Source organism: Psammomys obesus, unplaced genomic scaffold (genome assembly GCF_907164565.1).
Source record: "Psammomys obesus unplaced genomic scaffold, mPsaObe1.curated_primary_1811, whole genome shotgun sequence".
Lineage (NCBI taxonomy): Eukaryota > Metazoa > Chordata > Mammalia > Rodentia > Muridae > Psammomys > Psammomys obesus.
Window position 1 is genome coordinate 1,905,472 of NW_026592890.1, and position 15,714 is coordinate 1,921,185.

General features: G+C 42.9%; 1 protein-coding gene across 8 annotated transcripts in view; it reads right to left on the reverse strand.

Annotated features, from left to right (window-relative positions):
* The window catches only part of Syne1 (spectrin repeat containing nuclear envelope protein 1), a 461,163-nt gene that overhangs the window by 269,299 nt on the left and 176,150 nt on the right, over nt 1-15,714 (reverse strand). For 7 of the 8 annotated variants that reach the window (XM_055615897.1, XM_055615895.1, XM_055615899.1 and 4 more), the window contains exons 1-4: nt 7,979-8,101; nt 7,214-7,367; nt 4,082-4,710; nt 1,550-1,729 (exon numbers count right to left, since the gene is read on the reverse strand). In XM_055615897.1, the coding sequence (XP_055471872.1) occupies nt 1,550-1,729; nt 4,082-4,710; nt 7,214-7,367; nt 7,979-8,043 (1,028 nt within the window). In that variant the 5' untranslated portion in view covers nt 8,044-8,101. Of the gene's footprint in view, nt 1-1,549; nt 1,730-4,081; nt 4,711-7,213; nt 7,368-7,978; nt 8,143-9,857; nt 9,982-10,513; nt 10,702-15,323; nt 15,423-15,714 lie in introns of those variants that run through there. The other variant, XM_055615901.1, reaches the window with a different exon arrangement.

A 15,714-nucleotide genomic window follows, 5' to 3' on the forward strand; every position in this document is an offset into this window, starting at 1 on the left:
TGCTTGTCTAGCGAGCCTCAGTAATCCTCCTGTCTCCACCTCGCCAGTGCTGAGGTCAGGGGTTTGCACAGTTTTATGTGGGTGCTGGGCTGACACTTTAATTCAGGGCTTCATACTTGGATAGCAAACACTTTACCCACTGAGACAGCTTCCCAGACCCACCTATTCACAGAATTACTGACTACTTTAGGCTATTTTTTTTTTTTTTACATATAAAATTTAGAATTGTCAATTTTTATAAAATTATGTAGAGATTTTGCTTGAGATTATATTGATATAAGACAGACATTAACAACAACAACAACAACAATAAAAAATTAGCTGATTTCTGCACGGTGGTGGTGGTGGTGGATGCCTTTAATCTCAGCACTCTTGAGGCAGAGACAGGCATAGTTCCGTGAGTTCAAGGCCAGCCTGGTCTATAAAGTGAGCTCTGGGACATCCAGGGCTACACAGAGAAACCCTGTCACAGAGCAAAACAAAACAAAACAAAACACTAGCCAACTTCAGTAAATATTTCATTAAAGAAGGCACATAGTGATAGCTAAAAAGAATTATATGCCTATTTTCATTAATCACCAGGTAAATACAAATAAAACCATGAGATATGTCTAAATGTTTGTCAGAATGTACACAGTCACCAAGTGTCTAAAACTTGACAGTAGTAAGAGGGGGAAACAATGTAGCTGCTGGAGATTTCACCTGCCTGATATAGAGACTATGTTGGAACTTGCCAGTTTCTTACACGCCTTTCAGCATATATTTACCAAGCAGCCCTGTGGGATAAATTATGTGAGAGACCATTAGGAATGTGAATGTCCATAGATATTTAATATGCAATGATCTACACCAGAAGCACATCATTTGACCATCAACCAATGACTATATTGCCTGTGACACAGCCAGTCAATGGAACTTGCAGCCACATGAACTAGTCACACACTCACACACACACACTTACACACACACACACACACACTCACACACAATGACAGCCTTATAAACAATTTGGGAAAAAGATGAATGGACAGGTACGAAGTGATGCAAGGTTGCCAGGAACTGAAGCAAGGGAGAGGGTTGGAATGGAATAAAACATGAGGGGTTTTTTCTACTGTTAGAGCTGAAACTGTGAAACTTCAGAGCTCAGACCACTAACTGAACTTGTCATAGAATTTCACTGGGAAAAGGGGAGAACTTTACCATAAAATAGACAATGAAAAGTTAAAACGAAACTAAATCAAAATATAACATTGTAATATAACAAAACAAGTAAAGTTTAAAATTCTAATTGTAGCATCTTATAACGGTTGATAACTGTTGATTTTAGGCAACATTTTTAAAAAATATTCATTTCATATGTGTTTGCTGTACTAAGAGAACAACGTTAACATGATTCTGAAAGACTAAAGTTTTAATGTTATTAGCATGATCTAGAATATGCAGGGTGATGAAAGCCATTTGGCTGTTGATCACATCTTCAGAAGGCAATTCAAGTGTCACAACATGAGCTGGAAACGTTGACAAAAGAATCAAGAGGCCTCAGACTTACTTCTCATGAATTAGTCTTTTAGTATCATCCCAGGAAGCTTCTAAGCGCTGTATCTCCTTATCCACTTCAGGTGCAAAAGCCACACCCTTCTGGGCAATTTGTTTTGCTTTGTCTTTCAGCCAACAGAGCTCATGCTCATGGGCGTTTAACTCATCCTCTAGCTGGTTGAACACTCTCAACCTGTAAATTTAAATACCAGTGTCAATCTAGTGAAGCCACGAACCGATACTTTCTCTCTCTAACTCCATGAGCTCAAAAAGCACATACTAACACAGCTAGCAAACCTTTCAACACAGCAACTAATGCATTTCAACTGATAACAAGGCCTTTCAAAATAGTTTTGTAAGATGACTATATCTCAGAAAATATTGAAAATCATCCTCACTATTTATTTTCAACCTTTTAATGAACTTTCATCTTTTCCTCTTTTTAATGGTAGAAGAGTTCTCAAAGAAGGCTAACTTCATTGGCTAAGTAGGTGAATACTTTTTTTTTAAAGGTCATCATAGTAATTATACTTCAGCATCGCAATTGTTTTATTTAAAATCAAAAGAGCTCTACCAAAGCTTTATGAAAAACATCTACTTTTAAAGCTTAAATTCCCTTAATGAGAGATTATTGTGAGAAGGCAATCCTGATTTTATGTCCTCTAATATATAAGCACTTGTGAATCTACAATATGTGACTATGCAGAAGGCCACTGACTTATCCATGCATTTTGCTGTAGCGAGAATTTTGGTTTCTTAAAAAACAAACAAACAGACAAACAAACCCAGTTATGTTATGTTAACCCAGTTAATCTATGCTTTTCTCTTAATCTCAGGTGTGGGATATGAGGTTGCATGCAAAGAAGAAGAAGTTGGATATCCTGTCCAGGAAGATCAAAAGTGCTCCCAAGGAACCTGGTGAACCTAATCAGCAGGAAGTAGTCTAAGGAGTCCAGCACCCCCTCTTCCCACTAGCCTTCTATCTCTCTCACCTGGTATTGGGGGTAAGGGGTTGGAAGAGTTTAGGACGGAATAAGGGTTGAAAGGGAGGTAGAGAGAGAAGCACTCAAATGAAATAGATTTTAAAATGCGTCCACCCTTTGGTGCTGTGCTGTAGGGTGTAACGTGTACTAGCATCTATTCTCAAAGAGGCTGAAACACGTTCCCTTCTCCACACCTTGCAAAGGGGGTGTGACGTGCTTACAGCAGGACCAGGCAGCTTCCATACAGCCAACACTGGGCACATCCAGAAATGCTTTTTAGTGGATTAGAGAAGATGGTAAAGCTCTTGAGCCCAGCTTAGGCCTTCATGTCCAGCAGCTTGAGGATTCCCTCACAAACTTGGCCTGAGCTGGCCAGAGAATCATGTTGTCCTGCACATGAGTGCTGCTGGTAGCTTCCTGGATGAGCTATAGGACACAGTTCCTCTCTTTACTGAGAAGGTTAGTTTTACTTTCTCAAATCTTATTTCTTCTTGATAGTTTATTGTTAAACTTCTCTGATATATGATATGATAAGGGGCCTTCTGGAGTTCTGATGTAAACGGCATTCCTGTTTGGCTTCCTGACTGGTTCTGATTAGAGTCGGAATGACAGTGGTCTTGGTGGAGGCAATAATCCTCATCAGCCATGCACCTAGGCGTAAATGCATATCAGAGTTTCTCTGCCTTCAAAGCCCAGGATCTCAAGTTCCTCAATAGGACAAGGTTTTATTTATAAAGTAAAAGATGGCTGTAGTGTAGGCTACAGTAGTAGATGAAAATCACTTCCAAATTTACTAAAAAGAACCAGCTCCTGGCTCCTTTGCTTCTCACTGAAAAAGCCCTGAGTCAGTGGAAGCCTCTTGTCAGCCTCCTGCTCACGTCCAGGCAAGGAGTTACAACTGCTGCTGAGAACCATTTGGCCAAGCTCACTGACGTCCCCTTATGTGAATGAACACAGACCTCAGATGGCTGCCTGACTCTCTGCAAACTCCTCTTTGCAGGGAGGACCAGTCCATCCATTTCCTCTGTCTGCCCCTTGTCATCGACCTAGGCCAGTGAGCTTGCTCCAGTCCTTACTGAAGCACTAATGACCTGCCTCTTCATGGAGAACCTTCGGATTCCTTTATCACCAGAACCCCAGGTTTCTATGGATCTGCGTTGTTTTTAAAGATTTTTAATTTTCTGTGTATGTATAAGCACTTGCATGTATGTATATGTAACAAGTACATGTCTGGTGCCCAGGGAGGCCAGAAGAGAGCGTCAGATCCTCTGGAACTGGAGTTGGAGTTACGGGTGGTTGTGCCGCTTTGTGTGGGTGCTAGGAACCAACCCCTAGTCCTCCTCAAGATTGGCAAGTGGTCCTAACTGCTGCACCATCTCTCCAGTTTCTCCAGCCCTTCTGCCTACATTCTTGATAGTAAGAAATTGCTTGCAATAGACAACAGGACATATGGACTCTCAGGTGGGTAAGGGAGTATCTGCACAGTGTCCTTAGGAAGGACCCTAAGGAAATCAAAGACATTTTAAACAATTCCCAAATGTCACATTTATCGGGTCCCTGACCTGTGCTGCAGAGCCTCGCGGGTGGGTTCTTTCAAGCGCTCCTTGTCAGCCCTCTCCTCGATGTCTTCAATGCTTCTCAGCAGCTCTTCTTTCTGCCCCTGGAACGCTTTTCTCAATACTGCCAGGGCATCTGCCTCACTCTGCTTGGTTCCCAGAAGGTTCTGGATCCTCTCCACTTCTAAAGAGAGCTGGTCGGTGGTGGCTCGGCACGAGGTCCTCTGCTCAGGGCTCCCACTTCTCAAGTGAAACTGGGCTTTGGTCAGGGTGCCATCAAGAATGATGGCACAGGATTCTAATGCCTTAACATCTTGAATAGCATCATTAAGGCCTTTTTTCAGGGAGTCAGACTGCTGCTTATTCATGCTTTTGGCGGCTTCCACTGTTTGCCTGAGCTGCTGCAGAAGAGTGGACACAGAGGAGTGGCTCTGTAGGAAATCTGCTAGCTTCATCAGAGCCAGCTTCCGCCTCTCCACCACCTGGCTGGCCTCCTCAAAGAGCCGGAAGCAGTCATCAGCCTTGCTCTGGAGTGGTTGAACGTCCTCGGCTCTGCCAAGAGACCGCAGCTTAGCTAAGTGACCTTGCAGGCTCTGTACTTCCCCCCTCTTCTTCTCTGCTTCTGCAGCGTGGTCCTGGGGGGGGGAGAAACATGCCGTAGTTATTACAGATAAACAGCAACATTTGCAATCTCAAGTAGACAGTATGGGCAATGGCTAGCCCAGCATGCATTTATCCAATTATCCCCGTGTGTGTATGCATTTGTACTTATTCATGTGTGCATATACGTGGAGGCTGGAGGTCAACATGAACTGTCTCCCTCAATAGCTCTCCCTTTCATGGACTTTAACTTGGTGAGATTGGCTGGCTAACATGCTTCCTAGATAATCTTACCACTACGTCCCCGAAAATAGGATTATAAAACATGTCTGAATGTTTTACCTGAGTGCTGGAGATCAAACTCTGGCCCTTGTGCTTGCATGGGATTTTACTGACTGAGCCCTTTCCTCAGCCGTTAGCTTAGCATCTAGAGATCATCCACAGATGCTGGAGAGATGGCTCACTCATGACCTCTCAGAGGGCTCACAATTGTCTGTGACTCCATCTCCAATGACCCTTCCTGCCCTCAGTGGACAACTGGATTCACATGTATAAACTCACATATATACATAATTAAAATATAAATAAAAACTATTTTGAAGTTATTTATAGGGAAGCTTTCAGAAACATTCGTAAACTTCCCCATTTTGCTCATGTGTTCGGTACAGCACTCGACTCTGACTTAATTAATTTTCAGATCTGTGTTTTATCTGAGACAACTGTGTGGGTTTTTGGCCAGCTCACCACAAACTCCAGGTAAAATCCAGCAGGGCAGTGTCATCAGTTCTAGAACGGCTCCCGCCATAGAGAGAGCATTAGCAGCTTTAATCTTGACTGCGACTGTGATTGTTTAGGTAGTCCCCAGTCTGACCAGTAAACCACTTCTTGCTCCAGACCCCCTCTTCGTCCTTACGAGACTTTCTTGTAGAAAGCCTGTTCAGGTAGATCCATTCTCTCTGCCCCTTTGAGATGTCAGTCTTTTGGAAGCCTTTGGTTCTGGTTGCTGAACACCCGAGAGCCTTCCCTTTGAACGCGGTTATTCAGAAGCAGCAGCTCCCTCATGGTCTTTTGGTGTGCAGAAGGGTTTCAACCTTCCTCTAAGAGCGTGGTTCTCAACCTGCCTAATGCTGCCACCCTTTAATGTACTTCCTCATGTTGTGGTGGCCCCTCAACCTGCCTAATGCTGCCACCCTTTAATGTACTTCCTCATGTTGTGGTGGCCCCCAACCACAAAATTATTTTCATTTCTACTTCCTAACTGCATTTTTGCTGCTGTTATGAATCATAATGTTAATATCTGATATGCAGCATTTTTTAAATCTAATATGCAACCCTTGTGAAAGGGTCATACAATCTCTCAAAGGGGTTGTGACCCACAGGCTGAGAACCAGTGATCTAAGCTATGAAACTGTCTCCTTTCTGAAAGCTAGGTGTTTACTTTCCCCTTTTCAGAGGGGGCACAGAGTCAGCTTAAAATAAACTATCCCACTGTAGATTCTACACAGAAACTCTAGCATTCCAATGCTTGGTCAACACCTGATTTTGAATTTTAACAGTACCACAATAGTTATTATTCGTAGGTTACAAATAAGGGAATGTTAGTAATTCGTGAATTTGGAGCCGCTTCCACACTGAGCAGTTAATTCAGAAAAAAAAAAAAAGTTAACCTTAAAACACTGGAATTTGTATAAGTCTTTGGTTTTGGACCAAAACAAAATGGAAAACTCAAAAAAGGAAATCCTTAACATTTTATGCTTCAAATTGCAGGGTTTGTTGTTTTGCTGCTTTACCTTAAGTGAATTTCATCTGCTTAATTTACCTGCCCAAGAATTTGCTGGATCCGTAAGTTCAGTTATTAAGCCACTTTTCACGCAAATAAAAAAATCTAAATTATTGTCATGTATGTATTTAAGTGTGCTGTCCTTCGAACTCAAAGACTCTTGTCGGAAGACAATCAAGAGGATGACCTGTGGCCAGCAATGCTTGGGGAACTGAGAGAGGCACTCCAGGGAAAAAAGGCAGGGGGCCCCTTCCTCAGCTGCATTTTGTTCCCTGGGTTGTTCTTGGATGTGATTTCATGCCTCCTGTGACAAACATTTACACTCAATTTACAAGAAATGTTTTATTCTCAGTGGATGTCAGATCATAGCTATAGAACTAACTGGTCAGTGTACCCTGAATCCGGACATGGCCTTCAAACACAGATAACTGTGTTTGAATTAGTCTGTCCTGAGAAGGTTCTGGGACAGGGCTGCTTTGCTAATACTTAGTGTGTGCTTACTGACCTTTATTTACATGTTTTTTCTGGTCACGCTTCTCTGAACCCTAACACCCGTACCTGGATGATTGCTTTCTTTGTTACATTTGTGTATAACAGTACACTGAAACTGGCGTAAGGTTGTCTCTACAGCATTAGACTGTATCTGCCCCATTCTTTCACAGCCTCAGATCTCAGGTCAAGCCGAGAACATCAGCAAAAGTCAAAGGATTCGCTGTTCTGACCGTATCTATATTCCACCTCGAGAGAATCCACTTTACCTTGTGCCGAGTAAGCGCCACTTGGTGGTCCCTTAAATTTATCTCTGAGGTCATTTGCAATTCACCGAGAAACTGCTTAATCCAGACAGAGAAGGCAAACAGCAGCTCATCAAACTGCTTGTGCTCAGCCAGCACGGCCTGGAGAAAGCGCATCCTGTGGGGAGAGAGGCTTTGAATGGCGGCTAGGAACGGAATGGCTCCTGCTAAGCTTTGGGAAAGGCCCTCATTCCCAAAGCAAAGTAAAAGAGCTATACACAGAGAAGCCTGGCCTCTGAGTACGTTCACATCCCTAAGCTCCGTCTTTCTCAAGTGTTTTCCTGGTCTCAGTGACCCGCTGTCCACTGGGATGGGTTGTCTTTCCTACCTCTGGGCTTCCCAATCATGTCACAGTCACCATATCTGATCTGTGCCTGTTGCTCCAGCATCAAGAGCAATGTGCAAATTGGTAATTCTCCCTGTCTAGGCCTCCTCCTCTTTTTCCCAGTCTCTAGAACTGGCAGCCTTGCTGCCTCCGTACCTCCCCATGGCCTACACTCAAGCTGACAACCAGATGTGATATACTGGATTAGAGAATTCTTTGTTGTTTCCATACCACTTCCTGGTCACGTCTGAGGACATCCTGGATTCAAACATGACAGACAAAGTCATTTTCATCTCTTCCATAATCATCCCTTGAAAAGCCACGTTAAATAGGATCAAACAAAACCCACCGTTTGCCCTTGTAGACACAGAGCATTACCAGAATCCCTTTTGTGAAGAACCAACCTTTTGCTGAGTGTCTGTGGTAAGTCTCTCCAGCGCTTGTCCAGTTGTCCCAGCTGCAGCTTCATCGTTGCCACATCATCTTTGGAGGCTGCTGAGAACAGAGCTTCCTTCAGCTGCAGGACATTGCTGTACAATGAGGTCTGTACAACTTCATTTTGCAGAGCCTAAAAAATAGGATGCAAGGGAGACCTCATTCTAAAAGGACTGGTCCTGAGGACTGCTCAAGGCTGGCTTTGCATTCTTGTGAAAAAGAGCACAGAAAGTTCTTGTCACTCGGTTTCTCATTGGCTCTAAATCGCCATTAACACAATTTTAAAATGCTAGTAAGGCCTGTAATCATTTTCAGTGTCTGGGTATCGGGAATCTATTGTGGAAGAGATCACTGTGCTTTCAGTATAAGTCAATATGCCATTCCAGGAACTGGGAATACGGAACTGCTGTGTTTCCTAAGGGCTATTCCTTTTATTTCCATGAACTACATCTGCTTTATTTTTACTTTTGATTAATTAGGCAGTGAACTTCTTGGGGGCTCTGAGGCCATGCAAAACCTTTGGCTCTTGTTAACCAGAGGAAACAAGGATGACAGCAGGTGAAAACCAAAACGGTCACAGGTGAAATGACACAGCACGAGTAAACACCCATCAAGATGCTTCCTGTGCTTCCTGGAGGCCCCATGCAGGATGCAGACAAAACTGCAGGGGCAGCTTATGCAGGTTTTTGTCAGGCCACGGTGGAGAGGAGACCTGGCTGTCACTGCAGCGTTCAGATCCCCTGACAGAGGCCTGTGGCCTGTCTTAGTCCTCTCACTGTGCAGCACTTGCTCATTTTTACAGTGTCAGGATCTGGTGTGGCTCCTGGCTCGCAGCAAGCACCCAGTCAATATTCTTTGCGTCACTAAACGAATGGAAGGATTAACAGTGGGATAAACAGAGTGAGATCTGTGGCCCTACTTCCAGAGCCACCGCCCACACATGTAAAAGGACTGGACTGAGCTGTGAGCCTCCTCATCCTTAGGACTGTCCCGGGCTTTCTGGAAAGTGCCTTTAGAGAAGACGAAGAACACTCAAGCTTCACAAGCTAGAGAGGGAACGGGCTAGCGGCATGGCATCCTTCTAAAGTCAAGCAGAGAAAAGGCAGAAAGTGGGAAGTGGGGTGGGATGCTAATGGTCTCTCGGGTGGAGTTTTAGGATGACTATAAAACTAGCAGGCCCCCACTTCTTTTTCTAGTTACCCCGAGGGCCAGTGAGGGAAGTTGAGCTACGAATCTATCATACAATAAATCTCTTTTCAGAAGCAGTTTTGCCTGCTGACTTTTCTGGCACAGATAGCATTCTTCAAACACGTTATTAATATCCCTAAATCAGCAATATTGTCTGCAGCTTCCAAAACAAAAGTGTTTTTTTTTTCCTAATTTAAGTTTAGAAAATTGGCTCCTCAAGGATATTTTAAGCTATATTGTTTTTCTGTCTTCCTAATTCCCCCGTCTTTCTTGATTATAGCAATCACTCTTGATTTCTTCCTACAGTCTATTCTTTCTTACAAAAACACCTTTGTTTAATAGAAACGTTTAAGTTTAAAAGTAGAGCACCAACCTCACGTTATCTGTACATCGCCGTCTCTCCCTACTCTCTTCCTAGAAAGCCAGTTCTATTCAAAGACTGCATATCGTGGTCCAGGACTTTTGATGACACCAGGGACACAGGTCACCACAGTGTCCTCGGTTACTCAGGAGCGCCCTCTTTGTTTCAGCACGTCTTGATGTCAAATGATACTTTTAGGATGGTTAAATAATTAAGGGACTTAGACATTTAATTTAATTAATTAACTTCACAGGACAACCACACACCACCATTTCTGTCTTCACCCTCCTTGAACTTGCCTGTATTAACTGCAGTTCACTTTCTACTTTGACTCTGTCTGCAGAAATGTTCTTTTCTGGAGAACTGGCTACGGCTTCACATCGCTCTAACCAGGTCAGAAAGGGTGACAGTCCCTTCTCTAACCTAAAGAAAGAGGAAAAAAAAACAACACATTTGCCTTCACCCAAGATGATTACAATAGAAGACAAACTCTCTCCAGGTTGGCAGTGCCAACACGAACTGTTCCAAATGATGCACACTTCCTGTGCTATTTCTGCACATTAAAGTGATGGACTCCATTGATCTTCATGTCTGTTCTCACATACTGCTCATATCTATGTAAAGACACATATGCTTCCTCTATATGCTCAGGCCGGTGACTCAGTGAATACCTCATCGTAGACCCAAATTTACTCATCATACATCCAGGGTTATTATTTCCCACCGCTTAGCACAGTGGTTCTCAGCCTATGGGCCACAATCCCTTTAGCAAAACTCTATCTCCAAAAGTATTTACATTATGAATCATAACAGTAGCAAAATTACAGTTATGAAGTAGCAACAAAAATACTTGTATGGTTAGGGTCACCACAACATGAGGAGCTGTGTTAAAGGACAGTGGCGTTAGGAGGGTTGAGAACGGCTGACTTAGAGAACGGCTCATCTGTATGCGTACCTCTGCCAGTGAGCCAGCAGGTCCTCCAGCGCCTTCAGTCTCTCTTTGGCTTTGTGTAGAATCTCCTCATACTGCTGCTGGAGGGCTGTGGCCTCCTGGGTGCAGGACTCTCCGTTCACCATTTTCTGGGCGCCGGCTGCAAAAGTGGTGACCGTGCTCTTCAGGGACTCCAGACCTTGACAGAGATCCTAGGAGGGAGCACAGGGAACACAGGAGCTTCCTACTTCACAGAAGGTGTGGGCTGAAGGGATTTGTAGTACCTGTAAATGCAGGTACCCACCCATGCACAGGATGTTTTCTCTATGCTCGTGTCAAGTTCAATGTACAGGCCAAGAACAGCCAGTGACTAACAACATTCACTAAAACAGGGCAATCGTAAGGACACCCTGCAATCGTGATGGTTCTGCTTCTCAACTTGATGGGATCTGGAATCAGCTGAGAGACATGCCTGTGGGTGGGTATAAGACTGTTTCCTGGGAGGAGTAACTCTCCACGAGCTCTCCTGATGTGAGGAAATCTGAGGGAAAAGTTGGTACATTTCACCTTTCCACCTTCCTCCTTTGCTGGGGAGGAAACCTACTCTGTTGCTGATACTCCTGTTGCTGCCGCCTTCGGTCCTCCAGTAAGGAAGACAGTGGCTCTCCAGGAATCCCCTAGACCTTCAGTGCCTGACTGGAACTACACATCGTCTGTAGACTAAGCATTGTCAGGTTCTCAGCCACTCCAGCAGACAGCCATGCCGGCCTACCCGGTGTGTATCATGTAAGTCAGCCTTGTCCGTTCCCTTCGTAACATGCACTCATTCTGTCAGGCCCTTTTCTATACTAATGAACATTATTTGAAATGTGTGAGCTACTTGCTTCTAGAATTTTCCATTTAGTGTCTTTAACCTGTGTTTGACCTCAGGTAACTGAAAACACAGAAGACTGTGGCCAAGACAGTCAGCTGGATGACAACAGCAGTACAGCAACAACAGCAAGGCCCATTTTTCAGTGAGACCCATCCTGACAAAAGGATTTTTCTTCAGCCTTAACGGTACATGGTACTGAAGAGAGTCCTACCATGAATGGCAGCAAGCAACGTGAAGAGAAAGTTGCTTCAGAGATGCAGAAATAGAAAAGGAGCTAGACTATCTCTAGTCAAGAACGTAAGGCTAGGGCCGGGCGTGTTGGCACAGAGGGAAGCAGAGGCAGTTGCATTTCTATGAGTTTGAGGCCAGTCTCGTCTACAAAGTAAGTCCAGAACAGTCAAGGCTACACAGGAAAGCCCTGTCTCAGAAAAGACAAAAAGGAAAAAGAAAAAAAAAAGAAGAAGAAGGCTAGGACCTGTGAGATAGTGCAGTGGGAAAAAGAGAAATGTGATTTCTAAACGTTGTCCTCTGACCTCCACATCATCCCTGGTAAGAAAAACGTAAATGCCATTTTAAATTTTTTAAGAAGTCATAACAGGTGTGTTCAGAGCAAGATCATGTCTTCTTGGTCATGCATAAAAAAAAGCATATGAGGCTGGACACATAAACAACCTCAAAGTTAGGTCATTTGTTAAAATTACTATTCATTATATGATGACTATATGAAACTTTAAAGTCCTATTCTTCCCTTACAAAAACCACACTAAGGTGCTACTATATCTACAGAAACATATCCAAAGATTCGTAAATGTGGTTTTTGGCACCAGGGGTGATGACGGTGGTGTGGTGATAAAAGAGCTCAGAAGAGAACAGAGGTTATGTCATGTGCATCACGTGTGTTAGTTTAATCTTTGTGGCTGGGGAGATGGCTCAGCAGTTAAGGGCCCGGGACGCTCTTCTAGAGAATCCAAGTTCAGATCTTAGCACCACCGTGGGCAGCTCACAGTTCGAGGGGACCCTCGTACCTGCTCTGATCTCCGCTGGCACGGCACTCATGTGCAAAACTTCCCCATACACAAATATGCATAATTAAAAAATAAACCTTTAAAAATTAATCTTCATAAAAATCCAGAGACATTTTAAATTTTATTTATTTATTTATTTTGCACATCAGAAACTCAAGAAAGAAAAATGACTTGTTTCTCAATCTTTACTTTTAAAAACCTAAATACTGGAAAAAAAAAAAAAAAAAAAAAACCAGAATGCTATCTTTTCCCAATTCTAACTTTAGTTGAGTGTTAAACTAACTTCATCAAACTGGGTTTTCCTATTTCCCTCTCTTTCGTATTAACATATGTAAATGACAAAAGCTCTCTTGCTGAACAGGTTTGAGCAATCAAGCTCCCACCACTCTTTCCAGATGTGCATTTGTTAATATTTGTTTTCTGCTCCTGCAGCTCCCTTCTTCTGTAAGAAAGGCATGTGTGTTTTCCAGGTCCCACCATTTGCCTGCAAATTTCGTGATTTACTTGTTTTTAATTACTGAGTAGTATTCCATTATGTAAATGTTCCACAATTTCTGTATCCATTCCTCAACTGAGGGACAGCTGGGTTGTTTCCAGGTTCTGGCTATTACAAATAAAGCTGCTATGAACATGGTTGAGCAAATATCCTTGGTGTATACTTGAGCATACTTTGTATATATGCCTAGGAGTGGGATAGCTGGATCTTGAGGTAGCACTATTCCTAATTATCTGAGAAATCACCAGATTGATTTCCAAAGTGGTTGTACAAGTTTACATTCCCACCAGCAATGGAGGAGGGTTCCCCTTTCTCTACAACCTCTCCAGCATGTGTTGTCACTTAAGTTTTTTGAACCTAGCTATTCTGATGGGTGTAAGGTGAAATCTCAGGGTCATTTTGATTTGCATTTCCCTGATGGCTAAGGATGTTGAGCATTTCAAGTGTTTCTCTGCCATTTGATATTCCTCTATTGAGAATTCTCTGTTTAGATTGGATAACTTGATTTGTTGAGTTGAGAACTTCTTGAGTTCTTTATATATTCTGGATATTAGCCCTCTGTCAGATACAGGGTTGGTGAAGATCTTTTCCCAATCTGTAGGCTGTTGTTTTGTTCTGATGACAGTGTTCTTTGCTTTAGAGAAGCTTTTGTTTCATCCTGAGTGAAGTATCCCAGAAGCAGAAAGACACACATGGTATATACTCACTCATAGTAGATATTAGACATAAAATAGAGGATAAACATACTAAAATCTATACACATAAGAAAGCTAAGCAAGAAGGAGGACCCTGGGTAAGATGCTCAATCATCATTCAGAAAGGCAAACGGGATGAAAGAGCGAGAAAACAGGGAACAGGACAGGAGCTTACCACAGAAAGACTACCCAGCAGGGTATTAAAGCAGATGCTGAGACTCATAGCCAAACTTTGGGTAGAGTGTAGGGAATCATATGAAAGAAGGGGGACATAGAAAGACTGGAAGGGGCAGGAGTTCCACAAGTTGAGCAACAGAACCAAAATATCTGAGGACAGGGGTCTTTCCTGAGACTGATACTCCAACCAAGGACCATTCATGGAGATAACCTAGAACCCCCGCACAGATGTAGCCCATGACAGCTCAGTGTCCAAGAGGGTTCCCCAGTAATAGGAACAGGGGCTGTTTCTGACATGAACTCAGTGGCCTGCTCTTTGATCACCTCCCCCCTGATGGAGAAGCAGCCTTACCAGGCCACAGAGGAAGACAATGCAGCCAGTACTGATGAGACCTTATAGGGTAGGGTCAGAGGGAAGGGGAAGAGGACCTCCCCTAACAGTGGACTGGGGGAGGGACATGAGAGGAAATGAGGGAGGATGGGATTGGGAGAAGACAAGGGAGGTGGCTTCAGCTGGGATACAAAGTGAATAAATTGTAATGAATAAATAAGTGAAAAAACAGAAAGGCATGTGTACAGGTATGCTCATAGAGCAGGGACAGTGTGTGTTGTTTTCTTATCAGTCAACATATTTGCTGTCAGTGCGTCTTTGTGTGCGATTCTCTACTTTTGCACCTTTCTATGTAGTCTCCCAAGGCTGTCAGTTGTCTTGCTGAAGACAAGGAGTGATCAGGAGTTAAGTAGCCAGGTCAAAAGCCGGTTCTCAGAGGTCTGTTAGAGGGACAGATTCCCTCTCATCTAAACGTGGCTGTCAGTTAGTGTCTAACATCTGCTCTACACGTTATTTTTCTTGCACATTTAAAGGTGGTGAAAGGAAAGGGGATTTATTAAAGAGCTAATCTGAAAACATAGTATATCATGATGAGAAAAGAAATATGTATATAGACGCATATCGACACATTTATATGTAATGTATCTCTGTGGTGTGTGTATTTGTGATATGAAAGTGTATGTTTGCCTGTGTGACCGCGTATATGTACACATGTGGAAACTCAAACTTGAGGTTGGTTGTTTTTCTCAATCACTCTCCACTTTGTTCACTGAGGCAGACATTCTTCTGAACCTGGAACTATCAGTTATAATTAGTCTAGCTGGCCAGCTTGCCCCTGTGGTCGTGTCTCTACATCTTAAGTGTTACAGGAGGCCATCACACCTACCCTGATGTTCTGTTGGTGTTTGAGATCCAATAGGTACTTATGTACAAGTGCTTTATCAACTGACCCATCTCCCCCATCCCAGTAAATATAGACTATATATATATATTTATACATATACATACACATATATATATGGAAACTCACACACACCTATATATATTAAAGGAGACTCATTTGCATACTTGAGTGTCTTATAACAAGAAACGGTGATTTTTGAACCATTTAATTTCTCAACTAACATACAATATTTCCAAATTTAACTCTTGCAATATTTACTGTTTGCCTTTCAAGTAGGCGTAACCAATTTTTTGAGTGGATAAATATGAAAAAGTGTGGCAGTACACTCTTACCATATGCTCTTGGAGAACTTTGTATGTCTCTGCAGCTGAGCAGCATATTTTAATTGGATCAGCCAGCCTCTCTGCAAATTCAGACACAGATTGCCGGATCTAAAAAAAAAAAAAAAAATGGTGGGACATAAAAATAATTTAAGACACATGACAAGGCAGAGGAGGTTATTGAGAACACTGTGACTTTTCTGTTGGGGATGATTTTATCTAAATCTAAAATCATGCATCGATGAAATCTAAAAATCAGTGTATCTTATTTGAAAGAAAAAGCATTACGACTTAACCTTAACACAACGTACAATGACGTTTGTAAATCTCTTCCCAGAGGTGCTGCATAGATAGCGCTGAACTTAGCTAGTAACCACTTATGGTGTGGTCTCTCTTTATTCCG